Below are 18,883 nucleotides of genomic sequence, written 5' to 3'. Positions count from 1 at the left end.
TTCTCCATTCGTCAAATTTTGGCATACTGTCCTGACTGCAGTCACAGATTCAAGGCTGCTGACCTAATTCCCAAAAAGGGACCAGAGCTGCATGGCTACGTAGTACAGTGATGTTTCACAATTAAGCAACATCATTTGCAAATTTCTTACTTGGCTCCTGAATGTTTTTTCCTATTAACTATACATTATACACACATTACCCTAAACCTACTTATTTAAGTTAGGTTTAAAAAAACAAGAACAAAAAACAAAACCTGGCATCTGATATATACAGTAGCTTGCAAAAGTATTCGGCCCCCTTGAACTTTTCCACATTTTGTCACATTACAGCCACAAACATGAGTCAATTTTATTGGAATTCCACGTGAAAGACCAACACAAAGTGGTGTACACGTGAGAAGTGGAATGAAAATCATACATGATTCCAAACATTTTTTACAAATAAATAACTGCAAAGTGGGGTGTGCGTAATTATTCAGCCCCCTGAGTCAATACTTTGTAGAACCACCTTTTGCTGCAATTACAGCTGCCAGTCTTTTAGGGTTTGTCTCTACCAGCTTTTCACATCTAGAGATTGAAATCTTTGCCCATTCTTCTTTGCAAAACAGCTCCAGCTCAGTCAGATTAGATGGACAGCGTTTGTGAACAGCAGTTTTCAGATCTTGCCACAGATTCTCGATTGGATTTAGATCTGGACTTTGACTGGGCCATTTTAACACATGGATATGTTTTGTTTTAAACCATTCCATTGTTGCCCTGGCTTTATGTTTAGGGTCGTTGTCCTGCTGGAAGGTGAACCTCCGCCCCAGTCTCAAGTCTTTTGCAGACTCCAAGAGGTTTTCTTCCAAGATTGCCCTGTATTTGGCTCCATCCATCTTCCCATCAACTCTGACCAGCTTCCCTGTCCCTGCTGAAGAGAAGCACCCCCAGAGCATGATGCTGCCACCACCATATTTGACAGAGGGGATGGTGTGTTCAGAGTGATGTGCAGTGTTAGTTTTCCGCCACACATAGCGTTTTGCATTTTGGGCAAAAAGTTCCATTTTGGTCTCATCTGACCAGAGCACCTTCTTCCACATGTTTGCTGTGTCCCCCACATGGCTTGTGGCAAACTGCAAACGGGACTTCTTATGGTTTTCTGTTAACAATGGCTTTCTTCTTGCCACTCTTCCATAAAGGCCAACTTTGTGCAGTGCATGACTAATAGTTGTCCTATGGACAGATTCCCCCACCTGAGCTGTAGATCTCTGCAGCTCGTCCAGAGTCACCATGGACCTCTTGGCTGCATTTCTGATCAGCGCTCTCCTTGTTCGGCCTGTGAGTTTAGGTGGGCGGCCTTGTCTTGGTAGGTTTACAGTTGTGACATACTCCTTCCATTTCTGAATGATCGCTTGAACAGTGCTCCGTGGGATGTTCAAGGCTTTTGCAAAGAAGAATGGGAAAGGATTTCAGTCTCTAGATGTGCAAAGCTGGTAGAGACATACCCTAAAAGACTGGCAGCTGTAATTGCAGCAAAATGTGGTTCTACAAAGTATTGACTCAGGGGGCTGAATAATTATGCACACCCCACTTTTCAGTTATTTATTTGTAAAAAAATGTTTGGAATCATGTATGATTTTTGTTCCACTTCTCACGTGTACACCACTTTGTATTGGTCTTTCACGTGGAATTCCAATAAAATTGATTCATGTTTGTGGCTGTAATGTGACAAAATGTGGAAAAGTTCAAGGGGGCCAAATACTTTTGCAAGCTACTGTATAGCTCAGACTTTACTCTTCACAAGGAAATCTGATAAATGGCATACAGAGAATAGACTCCTCCCCCTTTAGCTTCCAAAATAGATGTAGTTTCCATGAGCAGGAACAAAAGATGAAAACTAGATTTCACAAACAGCCACTATTGCATCAGCAGTGATTAATCACCTCCTTTGGTTCAGAATAAAGTACATTCACATCCTCACTTAAAGCTCGTCTGAGTTTGTGTTTGTCTGAGAGAAGTCACCATTTTGCACATTTCTGTCACTGGGAAATCCTTCACAAAGAGAAAATGAAAGATTAAATTATTGGAGAGACACAGTAACAAAGTCAAATGTCAACAAACACTAGCAAAACTGTTAGTGGCTGATAAAAAGCTGCAGCAAGAGCAACACAGTCACTCTGGTTTAACCAGTAATGCAATAAATGTAGCATAAGGAAACTCACTGTGAGACGTTCCACGACGGTACCAAATCAGCAAAAATCCAAGCGCCAACACAACAGGGACCCCTTTAAATAATATCCTGAAAAGGGGGTCCAGGCTGGTTAATGAATATAGATAATTCCCTGGAAAAAGAAAAAAAAAATACAATAACTGATATTATGAAATGTTCCACAGTTGTGTGTATCATGACTATTACCGTCTTTGCATTTAATGTCACAGCACATTTATTGTAGTAGAAGTACCAGGCAACCCCTAAGATCCATCTTTGCTGAAATAACAATTTAAAATGAATAATTACCAGATGGGCATGTGACATTGACTTGACATCTAGGCTCTGAGAGGAAGTTGCTTTCAGTCTCGAGTCTACTGTGAAAGTAGTGGACGTCAGTTTCTTCATCCAGGCTGTATGTGGTAGAGATGTTAGTCGTGGTTGAATTTGACAGACACGTTCCATTGTTCAAGGTCCACTGAATGTTAGGCTCTTTGTAGCTGTCAAGCTTTACAACACATTGGTAAATGTTTTCGCCATTTGGGTGAGTCTCACTGTGCTGAAAAGTATGTGTCCCTGGTGAGAGATGATTTTTGTTAAAATAATGAAATTACATGAGTATTAAAATACTGTTGGTATCCACAATGGATGACTTACCCAAAACCACAAGATTCACATAAAAACGTCTGTATAGTGGAGAATAAAAACGACAACTGTATTTTCTCTGGTCTTCTTTTGTGATGTTTTTTAATAGAACAGAACAATTACTGCTGTCGTTATGAAAAAATGTTTCATATCGGTGGGACGGGTTGTCTTTAAAATCTAAGGTCCCATCATTATATCTGAAGATCAATTTTGCCTTCACCCCTCTCTCCTCATCTTTTTCCACTTGCCACTTGAACTCCTTATTCAAATCTCTATTAGGGCAGTCACATGGCAGGAGCACATCGTCTTTCTCAAAGCCTTTAACAGTGATGTCATCACCTGCAACAGAAAAGATGACCAATCATAAGTCCAGTTATAAGAATCATAATGTTGGTTTTCCTGCTGCATTAAATTATCAAAAGTAAACTTGATAAACTAGGAAAACACAGAACTTGCTGCTTCACAAAAGTTCAATAATCACAGAGAAACTGAGGAACAACTTGTGGGCTTTACAGCTCTGCTGTTAGAGTCATTTTCAGATGAAAGGATTTCTCGTGGGGATCCAACCAGTGACTCCCCACTGTGCATTAAATGTAGGATTTGCTGTATCTTCTAAAAGACCTGGCATAATCATAAAAACACAATTCAGTGATTTGGGTTCACCAATAGTACAAAAACAGCACAAAGTCAAGTGTTCTGAAGTGGCCGACCTCTTATTTGCAACCATCGATTTTATTTATTGAAAAATCTGGGCAGAAACATTTGGGGAAAATAGTAAAGATACCAATAAAGAGAACAAGAAACATATCTTTATATTGTTTTCTTTCATTGAAGAGTGTGGAAAGAGTGAATAAATGAAAGAATGCAGGAAATAAGTTATTCAGTTATGTAAATGATAATAAATCAAGTAAAATAAAAGTTTGTTGTGATTTCATATCAACTGTGTTTGAGTTAATGCCATCAGTCTGCTGTAGAAAGTTGTCAGTTCCTGTTTCACTTCTGGAGTTTATTTCTTTGACACTACAGAGCTGGTTTGTTATATTTATGTAGGTTATAGTGAGTATAATAAACTAAGTAAGTAACTAATAGTTAAAGCTGTACTAGTTGTTTTCACCTAGTTCTTGTGTAATGTTTAGCTTAGTACATTCCTCCCTGTGAAATATTAACAATCAGCATATTTCACAACTGTCCATTTCAAACAATCATCCGGCAACTCCACATTTTTCATTTACCATTCACACAATCACTAATGTTTGTGTTTGTTACTCTTGTTTCACTTTCTGATAAATCTCCAGTACATCTGCACAGTTCTTTGTGTGCTTCATGTTTTCCATCTGTTATTCTTTTACACTTCCTGTGATAACTGCCTAAATACTTCTATATTCAAATTATAATCCCTTCCATCGTGACAATTGCAGCATGGAATTTTGCAACGTGTTCTGGTTTAGGCATGAAACTAAGATGTGTTTGCACAACCACTCCTTGTTAGAGATTTGAGCCTCACTTTGTTTGCATTTCTTCAGATTAAATAAAGAAAGTAGGGCTGCAGCATTCATCGAGTATTTCGAAGAATTCGATAATTAAAAAAAATTATCGCCACAAATTCTTTGCTTTGATGATGTAGCGCGCCACTGTCACCATGGAAACCAACATTTGCGACTTAAACCAGACCTGCAATAGAAACGTATTTAGTAGCAGCGTCTGAATAAAAAGTCTGACCACATTAAGCCCACACAGCCTCCAGCTTTAAATAGAAAGCCTGGTAACACTGATATAACACTGATAACAGCAGCAGTGATGATGACCGCAAAGAGCAAAGGGGCGAAGTTGTTTCCGAGACGAGGGCTGTGGAGACCGCACGCTTGAAGTACGGTGCGTACTATAAGTACGAGAAGTGCGGAAGTGAGAGGCTTGTGAAATGGGACGGTCTAGCCTTCGTCGCGCTGCCCAGGTTGCCTAGCAACCATGATACTAACCCGGAGAAACGTTTCATACAGCATCGTTTGACAGAAATGAAAGAGAAAAAAATTTATTTTGGTCATTCATTTTTCTCATGACAGCACTTTGATTAGTTGAGTATCTGAGGCTGAGACCACGGGACTGTAAAGCAAACATCAGAATGCTGATATGGTTGTTTCTCTTCATTATAGCCACCAGATTCTCCTTTAAAGGCTTACAGACACAAAGTCACTCATTCACATTCACACGTGTTTCCACATTTTAAAACTAATGTACAAAAATATATGAAACCTTTGAGAAAGACATGGTAAAGGTACATTATGTTTGTGCCTTAGTTTAGAGTGCATATATCTTATGTTATTTGGCTTTGACCTTTGGCTGTGCTTGAGTGTATTTATATATTTTTAAATTTAAGAAAATGTTTTTTTAAATAAAAATTTTAATATGGCAGATAAATACAAAGGGCTTCGTTTTTTTTCTTTTTCCTTTTTTGACAGATATAACAAAAATACATTAGCAATTTCTAAAATAGAAACCAATGAGCAGTTCGTTTTGAAAGTCCTGCATTTTTTTGTCTTTTGACTATTAATAAGACAAGACAAAAATAAGAAAATAATAATTGATAGCTGCATCCCTAAGAGAAAGACATCAATGATATGAAAAAAAGGAAAAGGGGGCAGATGTTCCGAAGACAGCAAGGTACACAGAGAGACAGGGCACCAGATTTAAGTGCAAGCATGTTGGGGAAAAAGTGAAGGAACGAGTGACAATGTAAAAAGAGCAGCCTCTTACTGCATTTCAATGATATTAGAGACTGCAAAGCTAAGTGAAATAAAATTAGGAGCTGGCTAAAGTGATACCCTTTTGATTTTTAGCCATTTTCCATTGTGGAAAAGGTTTCAAACTTGTCCAGGCCTTAAACCTGAAATGTGTGTCTCCATAGTAGCAACAAATCCGTAAAAAATAGCGCCTTTATGAAAACACTGAATAAAATACCGCTTCTTGAAAAAGCCTAAATTTACAGTTCAGTATTGAATATTACATAAAATAAACTATTAACATTCAAGGTATGTTTGAATGGCAGAGGCGCAGAAATGTCTGCATGTAGCACAGAGCCATGGCTCTTGTCTGAATGAGTGTCACAGGCCTGAATGTGCGCTTGAAGCTATTTATAATTCTTAGCCTTTTTTTTAATCTGCTCACCACAAACAAGCAAAGGCATGCATTTTGGACTTTAACTGTATTTTCATAAGCTTTACAGCTTTTCATACTTCTGAAAACCTTATGGCCATTTATACTACACAAAGTAATTAAGCAGTAAACAATTAGCCTGTTGAACCTCAATGCCCCTGATGAGAGGGAGAACATCTGATTTAATGGGGTGTACCGCCAGATCTTTATAGAAGTGTGATTATCTACAGAAAGGTCAAAATCTCAGTTAAAAGCTAAAAAAAACCCAAAAACGTTTCAACCATCACCAAACAGCTAAAACAGTCAAAAATTAAAGAGCAGGCAAACAGATTTCAGAAAAAAAAATGTGAACACAAAGTGCAAATCCCCCGTTCACTTGAGGGCACGTACACAGACATGCCGTCGGGTGCTGAAAGATGACATCTGACAGATTCCTAAACTGCAGGTTCCGTCACTCTCAGACCAAAATTCACTCACAGTTAAAAAAAACACAAAAAACAAAAAACAACTTTACGTAATTTTACACATTTCTTATAATTTAACTCCAAAGAGTCATGCTGACAGATTTCTTTCTTTGTTACAGGAGCTTTTTCTTTATATTGAAAAACAGTTAAATATGTAACTTCTTTACACTGACAGAATAGGAAACTTCACTGATCCAGCCCGCTGACACCAAAGTGGGCTTTTTGTGGCCTGCAGTGTAAAATGAGTTTGACACCTCGAGTTTGGACATTAATGAATACTAAAAGCCTATGAGTTTGAATTGAATATAACTTTGCCACATTTAACGCATAAGATTAAACAATCAATACTAATAAAAAAATTGAATAAAATAAAATGAAAGAACTAAACACAAATTTTTGCCTTCCTATATAGGTTAGACCTGAACTCAACCTTTTTTCTTTTTCTTTTTAAACACTCTAGGCTGTTTAAACAGTGGTTTAGTGGAATGATATGGTTGATGAAGAACACATTTCCAATCACGAGACATTAGCGGTAAATGTCTATAGAAAGTTTTGCCACTAAAAAGGAAAAGAATGTGCACTGCTGTGTTTCGCAAATTTTATGAGTCCATTTTTTATCACAGATAAGGCGTGGACTAGAAATGTTTTGCGATGAAGCTCTGTTAGTCTTTTAGTCCAGGGTTAGCTTTAATCTACATCTGAGAAACTGGGTGAACGAGTCAAGGTTGAACTAACCTTGATACGGCTTTTAGGATGTCATTTGCTACAAAATGTATTCCTTTGCATTTCTACCCATTCAAGTGTTTAATGTTTTGACTATTAGATAAGAGCTGTGCAAAGTTAATATAATTATGCAACTGTCTTAATAAGACTAATAGGAGATTATTTGACATTGGTTGGATGTGGTTTTAATAAGATAATAATGTGTGTACAAAAAATATGTGTGAGATATTTTTAATCCAGCAGCTCTGCAAACCTCTCTTATTTACGTGTCACAGAAGACAAGTTTTTACTGTACACTGACTTAAAGATTGACTGACTTTATTGATTTATACTGAGCAGTGTCAACAATATTCTACAACTGTGTTAGGGTTAGAAATTTCTAACCCTAAGTAGTCCTGATTTTCTAACATTGAAAAATCAACACTGGCATTTCTGTGCACATTTTCAGGAAAAGACATATATCTCTTTGCATTTAAATAATTTGACTGACATGGAGACGTGCATACCTGCAGACACCGCAAAAAACGCGGAGAGAAGGAAAAAACGCATGATTCCTCCACGGGTAGACTGATGCTCGAGGTAGTCTGTACTTCCCAACATGTGATTTATAATATGTGTGGTAGTCTGCTCTTCTAACTTTTATCCTCTTCTCCGTGCACCTCGAAGCACTTGAAAAGTCACAAATCCCCGCTAGGGTCCACCTGTCCTGAACCATGGTTGCTGTTCATTGATAGGGCGGCCAAAACATTATCAACACCCAATAATCTCACCACACGTCAACACCTCTCAAACACTGTCAACAAAACCGCACATCGGAAACTTTGCAGAAAATTTGCAGCTGAGTTTTTGCATTTTATGTAACATTTAAAAAAGTTCGAATATGAAGAAACCTTTTGCTTTTATCATATTCATCCAAAGTAACCTTTGCAGCGCAGTCTGAATATCATCACATACAGTGGAGCAAAAAAGTATTTAGTCAGCCACCGATTGTGCAAGTTCCCCCACCTAAAATGATGACAGAGGTCAGTAATTTGCACCAGAGGTACACTTCAACTGTGAGAGACAGAATGTGAAAAAAAAAAAAAAAAAAAAAATCCATGAATCCACATGGTAGGATTTGTAAAGAATTTATTCGTAAATCAGGGTGGAAAATAAGTATTTGGTCAATAACAAAAATACAACTCAATACTTTGTAACATAACCTTTGTTGGCAATAACAGAGGTCAAACGTTTACTATAGGTCTTTACCAGGTTTGCACACACAGTAGCTGGTATTTTTGGCCCATTCCTCCATGCAGATCTTCTCGAGAGCAGTGATGTTTTGGGGCTGTCGCCGAGCAACACGGACTTTCAACTCCCGCCACAGATTTTCTATGGGGTTGAGGTCTGGAGACTGGCTAGGCCACTCCAGGACTTTCAAATGCTTCTTACGGAGCCACTCCTTTGTTGCCCGGGCGGTGTGTTTTGGATCATTGTCATGTTGGAAGACCCAGCCTCGTTTCATCTTCAAAGTTCTCACTGATGGAAGGAGGTTTTGGCTCAAAATCTCACGATACATGGCCCCATTCATTCTGTCCTTAACACGGATCAGTCGTCCTGTCCCCTTGGCAGAAAAACAGCCCCATAGCATGATGTTTCCACCCCCATGCTTCACAGTAGGTATGGTGTTCTTGGGACGCAACTCAGTATTCTTCTTCCTCCAAACATGACGAGTTGAGTTTATACCAAAAAGTTCTACTTTGGTTTCATCTGACCACATGACATTCTCCCAATCCTCTGCTGTATCATCCATGTGCTCTCTGGCAAACTTCAGACGGGCCTGGACATGCACTGGCTTCAGCAGCGGAACACGTCTGGCACTGTGGGATTTGATTCCCTGCCGTTGTAGTGTGTTACTGATGGTGACCTTTGTTACTTTGGTCCCAGCTCTCTGCAGGTCATTCACCAGGTCCCCCCGTGTGGTTCTGGGATCTTTGCTCACCGTTCTCATGATCATTGTGACCCCACGGGATGAGATCTTGCGTGGAGCCCCAGATCGAGGGAGATTATCAGTGGTCTTGTATGTCTTCCATTTTCTGATGATTGCTCCCACAGTTGATTTTTTCACACCAAGCTGCTTGCCTATTGTAGATTCACTCTTCCCAGTCTGGTGCAGGTCTACAATACTTTTCCTGGTGTCCTTCGAAAGCTCTTTGGTCTTGGCCATGGCGGCGTTTGGAGTCTGACTGTTTGAGGCTGTGGACAGGTGTCTTTTATACAGATGATGAGTTCAAACAGGTGCCATTCATACAGGTAACGAGTGGGGGACAGAAAAGCTTCTTACAGAAGACGTTACAGGTCTGTGAGAGCCAGAGATTTTCCTTGTTTGAGGTGACCAAATACTTATTTTCCACCCTAATTTACGAATAAATTCTTTACAAATCCTACCATGTGAATTCATGGATTTTTTTTTCACATTCTGTCTCTCACAGTTGAAGTGTACCTCTGGTGCAAATTACTGACCTCTGTCATTATTTTAAGTGGGGGAACTTGCACAATCGGTGGCTGACTAAATACTTTTTTGCCCCACTGTACATGTTTGCACAGTGTGCCCATAATATCAGCTCATAGACAACCCCAAACCGTGAGTACTGCCATGTGTATAAGTTTCCTACTCCTACCCATAACACCAGCCGAATCAAAACACTTGTACAGATTTGCTGATGTGAGGTAGCAAACTCCTCTAAAGCGTAAATGCACTGAAGCTTACACCTGTTATGTTTAAATCATGGCGACAAACGCCCTTTCGCATTTAACCTTAAAAAGCATCTGACCACTTTCCCAGTCCAAACTGCCTTACCCAGGGTGGAAAGTCAGTCTTTTTCCAGATGTGGTTTCATTTCTACATGCTAGCCTCGAGCTAGCCACTTAGCCGCTTGTGCTACTTCCTGGTGTTCTCTACATCACTTGAAACGTAGTAACTGGCATGTGGTTTAACGGTGTGTACCGCCAGATCTTTAGGAGAGACCGGGGATAGTTGTAACATTTTTGACATTTCTGTTTGTAGCTTGGAGCTCTTTTAAGGTGTGGATTCAAAATGTAATGCAAAGTATTTACATGTCTCTGCTATTAAATAGTGCAGCTATTTTCTCTGCAGCACAATTACTTATTGCATGGTGTGGTCTCAAACACAAAGAGTGAAATATTACAACTAACCCCATAGTCTGGGTTAGTTGTAACATATGCTGGGATGAAATGTAACACACTGAAATAAGGGTTCTGACAAAATCTTAACATCTAATCTTTTTTATTCAACACCAGAATACACTTAGAACTATTTATGTAGCTATGTGTGTGTGCGTGTGTGTGACAGAATGCAGAAATCTAGCTTTTGAACATATTCCAACCCCCAAAAAAGACAAATTATGGAATTTTCAACAACTGAATATTTCATTCATTTTGGTTGGTCTTCCTTGAGTTTGGCCTCATTGGCTCAATGGGCATTGTAACCTACAACTCTTGCACCAACTTTTGAATATAACATCCATCCATCCATCCATCCATCTTCATCGGCTTTATCCGAGGCCGGGTCGCGGGGGCAGCAGCCTAAGCAAAGAGGCCCAGACCTCCCTCTCCCCAGCCACCTCCTCCAGCTTATCCGGGGGAATACCAAGGCGTTCCCAGGCCAGCCGAGAGATATAATCTCTCCAGCGTGTCCTGGGTCTGCCCCGGGGCCTCCTCCCGGTGGGACATGCCTGGAACACCTCACCCAGGAGGCGCCCAGGGGGCATCCTTGTCAGATGCCCGAACCACCTCAGCTGGCTCCTTTCGATGTGGAGCAGCAGCTGCTCTACTCTGAGCCCCTCCCGGATGGCCGAACTTCTCACCCTATTGAATACTTCCTACTGGTCCATCTCTGACAAAGTGGTCTGCATAACGTATGCGTCGGAACACAAACATTGGAGGAATTGTGTTGCCAATGGCATTAACCGCATATACTGTACAAAGGTGACCAGTGAACCTCTCTCTGCTGATGTCATTGCCCTAACTTGTTTAAAATAAGTTAAAGTAATAGTGTGGTAAGTTGTAACGTTTGCATTATTGTTACAGCTGACCCAGACTCCTATAGCCATGAACTAACTAATATTACAGACAACTGCTAAAACATTAGCACTAAAGACCTACACAGAATATATCACCTTATAGAAGGTCCTGAGTTCGATTCCATCATCAGGCTGGGGTTTTCTGTGTGGAGTTTGCGTGTTCTCCCCGTGTTTGCGTGGGTTCCCTCCGGGTACTCCGGCTTCCTCCCACCGTCCAAAGACATGCAACTTGTGGGGATAGGTTAATTGATTAATCCAAATTGCCACTAGGTGTGAATGTGAGCGCGAATGGTTGTCTGTCTCTGTGTGTTAGCCCTGCGACAGACTGGCGACCTGTCCAGGGTGTACCCCGCCTCTCGCCCTATGACAGCTGGGATAGGCTCCAGCGCCCCCTGTGACCCTGAAAAAGATAAGCGGAAGGGAATGGATGGAGTTTAACTGCAAAGCAGATAATGCTATTAGAAATTGAAATAAATTTTTTAAAAATTACTTTTTGGCATAAAAATTACTTTTCTTCTTCTTAAATTGTCTGTGTTTGCCAAAATTTGCTCATTTTTCACATATGATAGAAGAACTGAATTGGTATAGAATGAATCACATCATTTGAAACTTGATGTTTCCCTGATTGGAGAAATTGGAAGTGTTACAACTGACCCACGTTACAACTATCCGGTCTCCCTATAGACGTGTACAGATTAACTGAGCCTCAGAGAGCGAGAGCAGAGACTAGAGCAATTTGCTGGTCTGGAGCATTCAGGTGTGCTAAGACACACACCTGAAGAAACCACAAGACTTCTGGAGGAATGTCCTTTGGACAGATAAGACCAAAGTGAAGACGTTTGACCGCCTCATACTCAGTGAAAAGTACAGTGATGGAGGGACAATCAATTCAGCTTGCTTTGCACCCACAGAACCTGGGCACCTTGAACTCCTCCATATACTAGAGTCAAATGTGAGGCCATCTGATTCCAAACACAAGAGGAAATCTAGAAAGGAGTGGTTTAAAAAGAAAAGAATAAATATGTTGTAATGGCTCAGTCGAAAGTTCAGCCCTCATCTCGACTCACTGGCTGTGGCAGGACCTCAAAAGAGCCATGGACGAATGACTCCCTGCAAACCTCAATGAATGGAAACAATTTTCAACAAACAGACAGTGAAATATTTCTTCATGATGTGAGAGACTGATAAAGTCACAATGATAAACTGGTTATACAATCTTTTGAATGTTAGTGTCTACTTAAAAACGAAACGGTGTAATATCTGAGGTTTTATTTACTTCATTTTAGGACCACCTTTTTTTTATTATGTCCTGATGTGATTGTGTCACATGACTGTACATTAGCTACAGCAGACATCCACTGCATGATGTTTCTTTGTCACAACTAGAACAATTTTCAGTCAGGATCCTGCAGTTTTCCATGCAGGACTTTCATGTGATGGAGTACTCTGAAAGTGTGCTACACCGGACAAAAAAAAAAACAGGATCTGTGTTCTTCTTGAAGCATGTGGTGTGCATGTGTTCATTAAAGAGAAAAAGGAGAAATGAAAGCTCTTAAATAGACAAAAATTACCCATCATGCAGTTTAAAAAAAACAACTTTAAAAAACTTTATTGCTGAATTTAATTTTACAAATCAATCTTGAAAAAATATAGAAAGGTGTTGCAAAATATCTGACCAGATCTCAGGTAGATCGTGTGGATGTAAATCACACTCAGTTTCTATTGTCAGTATTGTGTGAACAACACTTCAACCTTATTGTATGTGGTTATTAAACATGTTAGAATTGACATTAAAAATCATACGTCAATATATCAGATCAGGATACAAAACTATACAGGGTGTTAAACAAAAACAAACATTATCAGCAACTTTGTAAAAAACAAGACAAAAATGTATGTTTTACTCTTTTTTATATACTTTTCTTTTTGGTGCTGAAAAGGCCACACATTCACATTTCATTACACTCCATTCTTCAAATTTTGGCGTACTGTCCTGACTGCGGTCACAGTTTCAAGGCTGATGAACTAATTCCCAAAAAGCCAGAGCTGCACGGCGACTTAGTACAGTGATGTTTCACAGTTGAGTTAAACAGCATCATTTACTTATTTCTTGCATGGCACCTGAATGTGTTTTTTTCCTATTAACTATACATTATACACATTACCCTAAACCTACTTGTTTATAAAACTGAAAAAAAAAACAAGTATTAAAAAAAACATTCACAGTGCTCCATGTACCAAAAAGACAGTTACAGAAGAACAAATTACATTTTTCCATGTCATCAAAGAAAAGAAGCCTTTACACAGAAACTTAAGTTTGGTAATAAAATATATACATTTCATACATAACAAATTAGTATTTAAGTACATTGAGATAAACAACGAGAAAATATTTTGGTACAAATATTAGACTTAGGGAAAATAAAGCCCATAACCAATTAGTGCAGCAATGTCAGAATAATGTTGAGTAAACTGGTTATGGTACATATATAAAATATGTAAATATGGCACTTAGCATCTGGTATATATAATTCAGAGTTTACAAGGAAATCTGATGAATAGAATAGTCTCCTCCTCCTTTAGCTTCCAAAATAGATGTAGTTTCCATGAGCAGGAACAAAAGATGAAAACTAGATTTCACAAACAGCCACTATTGCATCAGCAGTGAGTAATCACCTCCTTTGGCTCAGAAGAAAGTACTTTCCCATTTTCACTTTGGAGCTCGTCTGAGAGAAGTCACTATTTTACACCCATTTTACACATCTTCCCTCACCGGAAAATCCTTAACAAAGAGAAAATGAAGGATTAAATTATTGGAGAGACACAGTAACAAAGCCAAATGTCAACAAATACTAGCAAAACTGTTAGTGGCTGATAAAAAGCTGCAGCAAGAGCAACACAGTCACTCTGGTTTAACCAGTAATGCAGTTCATGTGGCATTAGGAAACTCACTGTGAGACGTTCCACGACGGCACCAAATCAGCAAAAATCCAAGCACCAACACAACAGGGACCCCTTTACACAATATCCTGAAATAGGGGTTTGGCTTGGTATCTGAAGGTAAAAACCTTCTTTCAATCACCCCTTCTGAAAAAAAAAAAGAAAAAGAAAAATTGATATTATGAAATGTTCCACAGTTACCTGTATAATAAGTGTTACTGTATTTGCATTTAATATCACAGCACTTTTATTTTAAAAGTTCCAGGCAACACCTCAGATCCATCTTTGCTGAAATAACAATTTAAAATGAATAATTACCAGGTTTGCACAGAGGACTGAGTTCACATTTAGGCTCTGAGGGGAAGCCGTCTTTAGTCTCGAGTCTACTGTGAAAATAGTAGAGGCCAGTTTCTTCATCCAGGCTGTATGTGGTAGAGATGTTAGTCGTGGTTGAATTTGACAGACACGTTCCATTGTTCAAAGTCCACTGAATGTTAGGCTCTTTGTAACAGTCAAGCTTTACAACACATTGGTAAACGTTTCCGCCATTTGGAAGAGTCTTCTTGTGCTGAGAAATATTTGTCCCTGATGAGAGATGATTTTTGTTAAAATTATGAAATTACATGAGTATTCAAAAATTGCTGGTAATCACAATGTACAACTTACCACAAAGCGTGAGATTCACATACAAATATGTGTATTGTGGAGAATAAAAACGACAACTGTATTTTCCCTGGTCTTCCGATGTGACGTTTTTTAATAGAATAGAACAATTACTGCTGTCCTTATGAAAAAATGTTTCATATCGGTGGGACAGGTTTCCTTTAAAATCTAAGGGCCAATCTTTATATCTGAAGATCAATTTTCTCTCCACCACTCTCTCCTTATCTTCTTCCACTTGCCACTTGAAGTCCTTATTCAAATCTCTATTAGGGCAGTCACATGGCAGAAGCACATCGTCTTTCTCAAAGCCTTTAACAGTGATGCCTTCACCTGCAACAGAAAAGATGACCAATCATAGGTCCAGTTATGAGAATCACAATGTCAGTTTTCCTGCTGCATTAAATTTAAAAAACTGAACTTGATAAACTAGGAAAACACAGAACTTGCTGCTTCACAAAAGTTCAATAATCACAGAGAAACTGAGGAACAACTTGTGGGCTTTACAGCTCTGCTGTTAGAGTCATTTTCAGATGAAAGGATTTCTCGTGAGGATATGTAGGATTTGCTGTATCTTCTAAAAGACCTGGCATAATCATAAAAACACAATTCAGTGATTTGGGTTCATCAATAGTACAAAAAGAGCAGAAAGTCAAGTGCCTATAGCTTAATAAAGTGTTATATTTATGTAGGCTATAGTGAGTATAACGAACTAAATAACTAACTACTAGTTAAAACTAGTTGTTTTCATGTAGTTCTTGTGTAATGTTTAGCTGAGTACATTCCTCCCTGTGAAATATTAACAATCATCATATTTAACAACTGTACATTTAAAACAATCCACCCGGCAACGCCACATTTTTATTTACCATCCACACAATCACTCATGTTTGCTTTTGTTGCTCTTGTTTCACTTTCTGATAAATCTCCAGTACATCTGCACAGTTGTTTGTGTGTTTCATGTTTTCCATCTGTTGTTCTTTTGCACTTCAAGTGATAACTGCCTAAATACTTCTATATTCAAATTATAATCCCTTCTATTGTGCCAATTGCTACATGGAATTTAGCAACATGTTCTAGGCATGAAACTATACATGATTGCACAACCACTCCTTGTTAGAGATATGAGCCTCAATTTGTTTGCATTTCTTCAGATTGAATAAAGAAAAGACATCGAAAGAAAGGAGCTGAAAGAGCTGATGATAACCAGACGATGTAAACAGACAGCTCTGACCTGACAGTTCAGGTCATCTCCAATAAACTAAAATAATTAAAACAGTCAAGGCAAAGGTCTTCTGTGACTCTTTACTGGATTTTACAAAGTAGGCGTGTTTATTTCTGTATCTATAAATAATCAAATTCTTTTAATCAAAGAATTTCTCGATTCTGATGAGAAAGATTTCAGATTTTTTGGGGAGAATGTATATTTGTGCATTCAAATTGCATCTCTGAGGATTCGCATTAGGTTTAGTCATTACTAAATACTAAAAATGTATGAGTTTTATATATATAACTACATGTAACTGTACCACATTTAGCACATAATTTGATTTTTTATTATTGATTGTTTAATCTTACGTACAAACTGAATTAAAACAAATACTAAAATGAAAGAACTAAAAACAAATGATTGCCTTCCTATACAGGTTAGACCTGAACTTGACCTTGTTGTTTTAACACCCTAGGCTGTTTTAACAGTGGTTTACGGTTGAAGAAGAACACATTTCCAATCACGTGACATTAGTGAAAAAACTTTCTATGAACATTCACTGCTAAAAAGGAAAACAAACTGTAACTTTTATGAGTGTTAAAAGATGTGAACCTTAAGTAATCTAATAGACTTTACCACAGCAGCCCAGTAGTTACTCCCACTTTAGCTCATAGCTAAAAGTATGATTTAAAAAAACCAAAAAATGTTTGCAATGTCTTTGATAAAGGAAGAGCTAAAGCTTTCATAAGTCTTAAAACTTAAGTTTCACAGATTAAGGCATGAACTAGAAATGTTTTAGTCTTTTAGTTCAGGGTTAGTTTTAATCCACGTCTGGGAATCTGGGTGAATGAGTCAAGGTTGAACTGACTTGATACGTCTTTTAGGATGTCACGCACTACAGATTTTATTGCTTTGCATTTCTACCCACGCAAGTGATTCACCTTTCTGATTTTTAGGTAAGAGCTGTGCGAAAATTAACATGATTATGTAACTGTCTTAATAAGACTATTAGAAATTGTATGATGTAGTTTTCATAAGGTGATAATGTGTGTACAAAAAAAATGTGTGTGAGCTTTTTTAATCCAGTTTTGATTATAAAAGAAGAGCTTTTCAAACGGCTCTTACACTGTGGTATTTTTAATTGCTGTAGCAGAACATGTAATTGAATTGTTTAAACTATTTATGATTTGGTTACTCATTGAATGTGGTCTTAACTTCATCTAGTTCACTCATTAGTACTTTTGGCTACTCCCCAGGTGGATGGATCTGTGTTTGATTTGGCACAAATTCTTCACTGGATTTTCTGATCCAGGCTGCCAAGAGTGAGCTCATGCAATCAAACTGGGGATCTTTGCACATAAAGCAAACATGTGGAGCACTAAAACCCCTGTCCCAGCTCCATCTGAGTTCCATCTATACACAAACACAATCTGTCTAGCATATTAATAGCTTTTCATGTACAGTAAACAAGTAAGATTTTTTTCTGCTAAGATAACCTCCATATGGTATCCAAGATTTAAGATTTAAAAATTTTCAGTATCATTGTAAGTGTGATAGAATTGCTCCACCCAAGAATAAGTCTCAACTAACAAAGTGTTTGGGTGTTCATAATAACATAAGTGCGTGACATACAAAGATAACCCTCAAAACAGATCAGCATTCCCAAAAGAAGTGAAACAAATCTAAGCATAACAGCACAACACTTTTTTAAAAATGTACAGTGTGACAAATACTGAAAAAATGTTAAATACACTGTGCTGTGTTTGTAAGAAAAATCATAACATAACATCTTGACCAAAGATGTCTTAATGGACCGTTGATGCAACAAGACTCAGAATAAACAAGCAAACTGGGAGTGTGTTGCTGTATACCTCCAAGAGGGGTCAAGGGAACCCAGCTATGAGCTGAAACAGGGAGGGAAGCATAAAACTCACGACTAGCATTAAGTCTTAACTTCTTAAGTTCAAGAGTTTACTTTTGTGTTAAAAGCTGACATGAAAGTGTGACCTGGGAACGGACAACCGATTAACAGATGAAGGTCTTTTAAGCATTTACAGCAAATATAATGCAGAATTAACACTCAAGAAACATCGTGAAGATTTTTTGTGTTAAATCAACACTTTTGAAGTTGAAGATTGACTGACCTACTTAATTGATTAACACTGAGCAGTGCCAATAATATTTCTACACCGGTCTTAGCGTCATAAATTTAACACTAAGTCGTGCTGATTTGCTAACATTGAAGAATCAACACTGGCATTTCTGATGTGTACCCTTTTTATGAGAAGAGAACGACATAAATCTCTTTGCATTTAAATGTTTTGATTGGCATGAAGACTTACCTGCGGACACCACAAAAAACGCGGAGAGCAGGAAAAAACGCATAATTCCTCCACGGGTGGACTGCTGCTAGAGGTAATCTGTACTTCCCAGATTGCGATTGATAATCTGCTTTAGTCTGCTGTCCTAATCTGCTCCTTCTGACAACACTTTCTGATGCTACATTTTCGAGAGCTCTGTAACTTCTGTGCGCCTCGAGCCAAACCACTCCACTAAGACGTCGTGTTATTGGGAAATGAAAGTCCTCTCCGGAATACCGTCACACTACGCCTATAAAAGGAAATCAATAACTAACGCGGCGAAAGTCTCGCCACCTACTGAGGACAAAGAATATTAAAACACTCGTAGGTTTGGACATTAGAGACTTGCAGCATAAATGTATGCAACACAATCTTATTTGAAATGAGTGATGTTGTAGTTGTTATTGTAAATGTTCTCAATGACATGTAAGCGCGGGCGCGCACACACACGCGCTCCCTCC

At 38.5% G+C, this 18,883-nt stretch overlaps 2 protein-coding genes across 3 annotated transcripts; both read right to left on the bottom strand.

Moving 5' to 3' along the window:
* Positions 1–1,680: 1,680 nt before the first annotated feature.
* On the bottom strand, positions 1,681–10,105 carry LOC120717661. Of its 2 annotated transcripts, none has more exons than XR_005692244.1 (5): positions 10,010–10,105; positions 2,846–3,172; positions 2,498–2,764; positions 2,202–2,321; positions 1,681–2,031 (listed from the first exon to the last, which is right to left on the bottom strand). XR_005692244.1 is itself a non-coding variant. In XM_040005866.1 (5 exons), exons 1-5 carry the CDS (start codon positions 7,768–7,770, stop codon positions 1,961–1,963), a joined length of 879 nt encoding a protein of 292 aa, XP_039861800.1. In that variant the 5' UTR covers positions 7,771–7,978; the 3' UTR covers positions 1,681–1,960. The 2 variants fall into 2 exon arrangements, 1 of the variants encoding a protein (XP_039861800.1); XM_040005866.1 differs by lacking the exon at positions 10,010–10,105 and adding an exon at positions 7,677–7,978.
* Positions 10,106–12,834: 2,729 nt separating this feature from the next.
* Positions 12,835–18,712, bottom strand: LOC120717662. Its single transcript, XM_040005867.1, has 5 exons — positions 18,405–18,712; positions 14,859–15,185; positions 14,511–14,777; positions 14,205–14,339; positions 12,835–14,034 (listed from the first exon to the last, which is right to left on the bottom strand). Exons 1-5 carry the CDS (start codon positions 18,445–18,447, stop codon positions 13,997–13,999), a joined length of 810 nt encoding a protein of 269 aa, XP_039861801.1. The 5' UTR covers positions 18,448–18,712; the 3' UTR covers positions 12,835–13,996.
* Positions 18,713–18,883: the final 171 nt, after the last annotated feature.

The sequence above is a fragment of the Simochromis diagramma genome, unplaced genomic scaffold (genome assembly GCF_900408965.1).
Source record: "Simochromis diagramma unplaced genomic scaffold, fSimDia1.1 OVJJ01000501.1, whole genome shotgun sequence".
NCBI classification, from domain to species: Eukaryota; Metazoa; Chordata; class Actinopteri; order Cichliformes; family Cichlidae; genus Simochromis; species Simochromis diagramma.
The sequence above is the reverse complement of the archived record's forward strand: the minus strand, read 5'-3'. Positions and strand labels throughout refer to the sequence as shown.

Coding starts and splice junctions, on each gene's coding strand:
- LOC120717662 (XM_040005867.1), bottom strand. CDS start 18,447: ATGCGTTTTTTCCTGCTCTCCGCGTTTTTTGTGGTGTCCGCAG. Junction 15,186..18,404: donor GTTTTTTGTGGTGTCCGCAG/GTAAGTCTTCAT, acceptor TTTCTGTTGCAG/GTGAAGGCATCACTGTTAAA. Junction 14,035..14,204: donor CCGTCGTGGAACGTCTCACA/GTGAGTTTCCTA, acceptor CTCTTTGTTAAG/GATTTTCCGGTGAGGGAAGA.
- LOC120717661 (XM_040005866.1), bottom strand. CDS start 7,770: ATGTTGGGAAGTACAGACTACCTCGAGCATCAGTCTACCCGTGGAGGA. Junction 3,173..7,676: donor GTTTTTTGCGGTGTCTGCAG/GTATGCACGTCT, acceptor TTTCTGTTGCAG/GTGATGACATCACTGTTAAA. Junction 2,765..2,845: donor TGTGAATCTTGTGGTTTTGG/GTAAGTCATCCA, acceptor ATCTCTCACCAG/GGACACATACTTTTCAGCAC.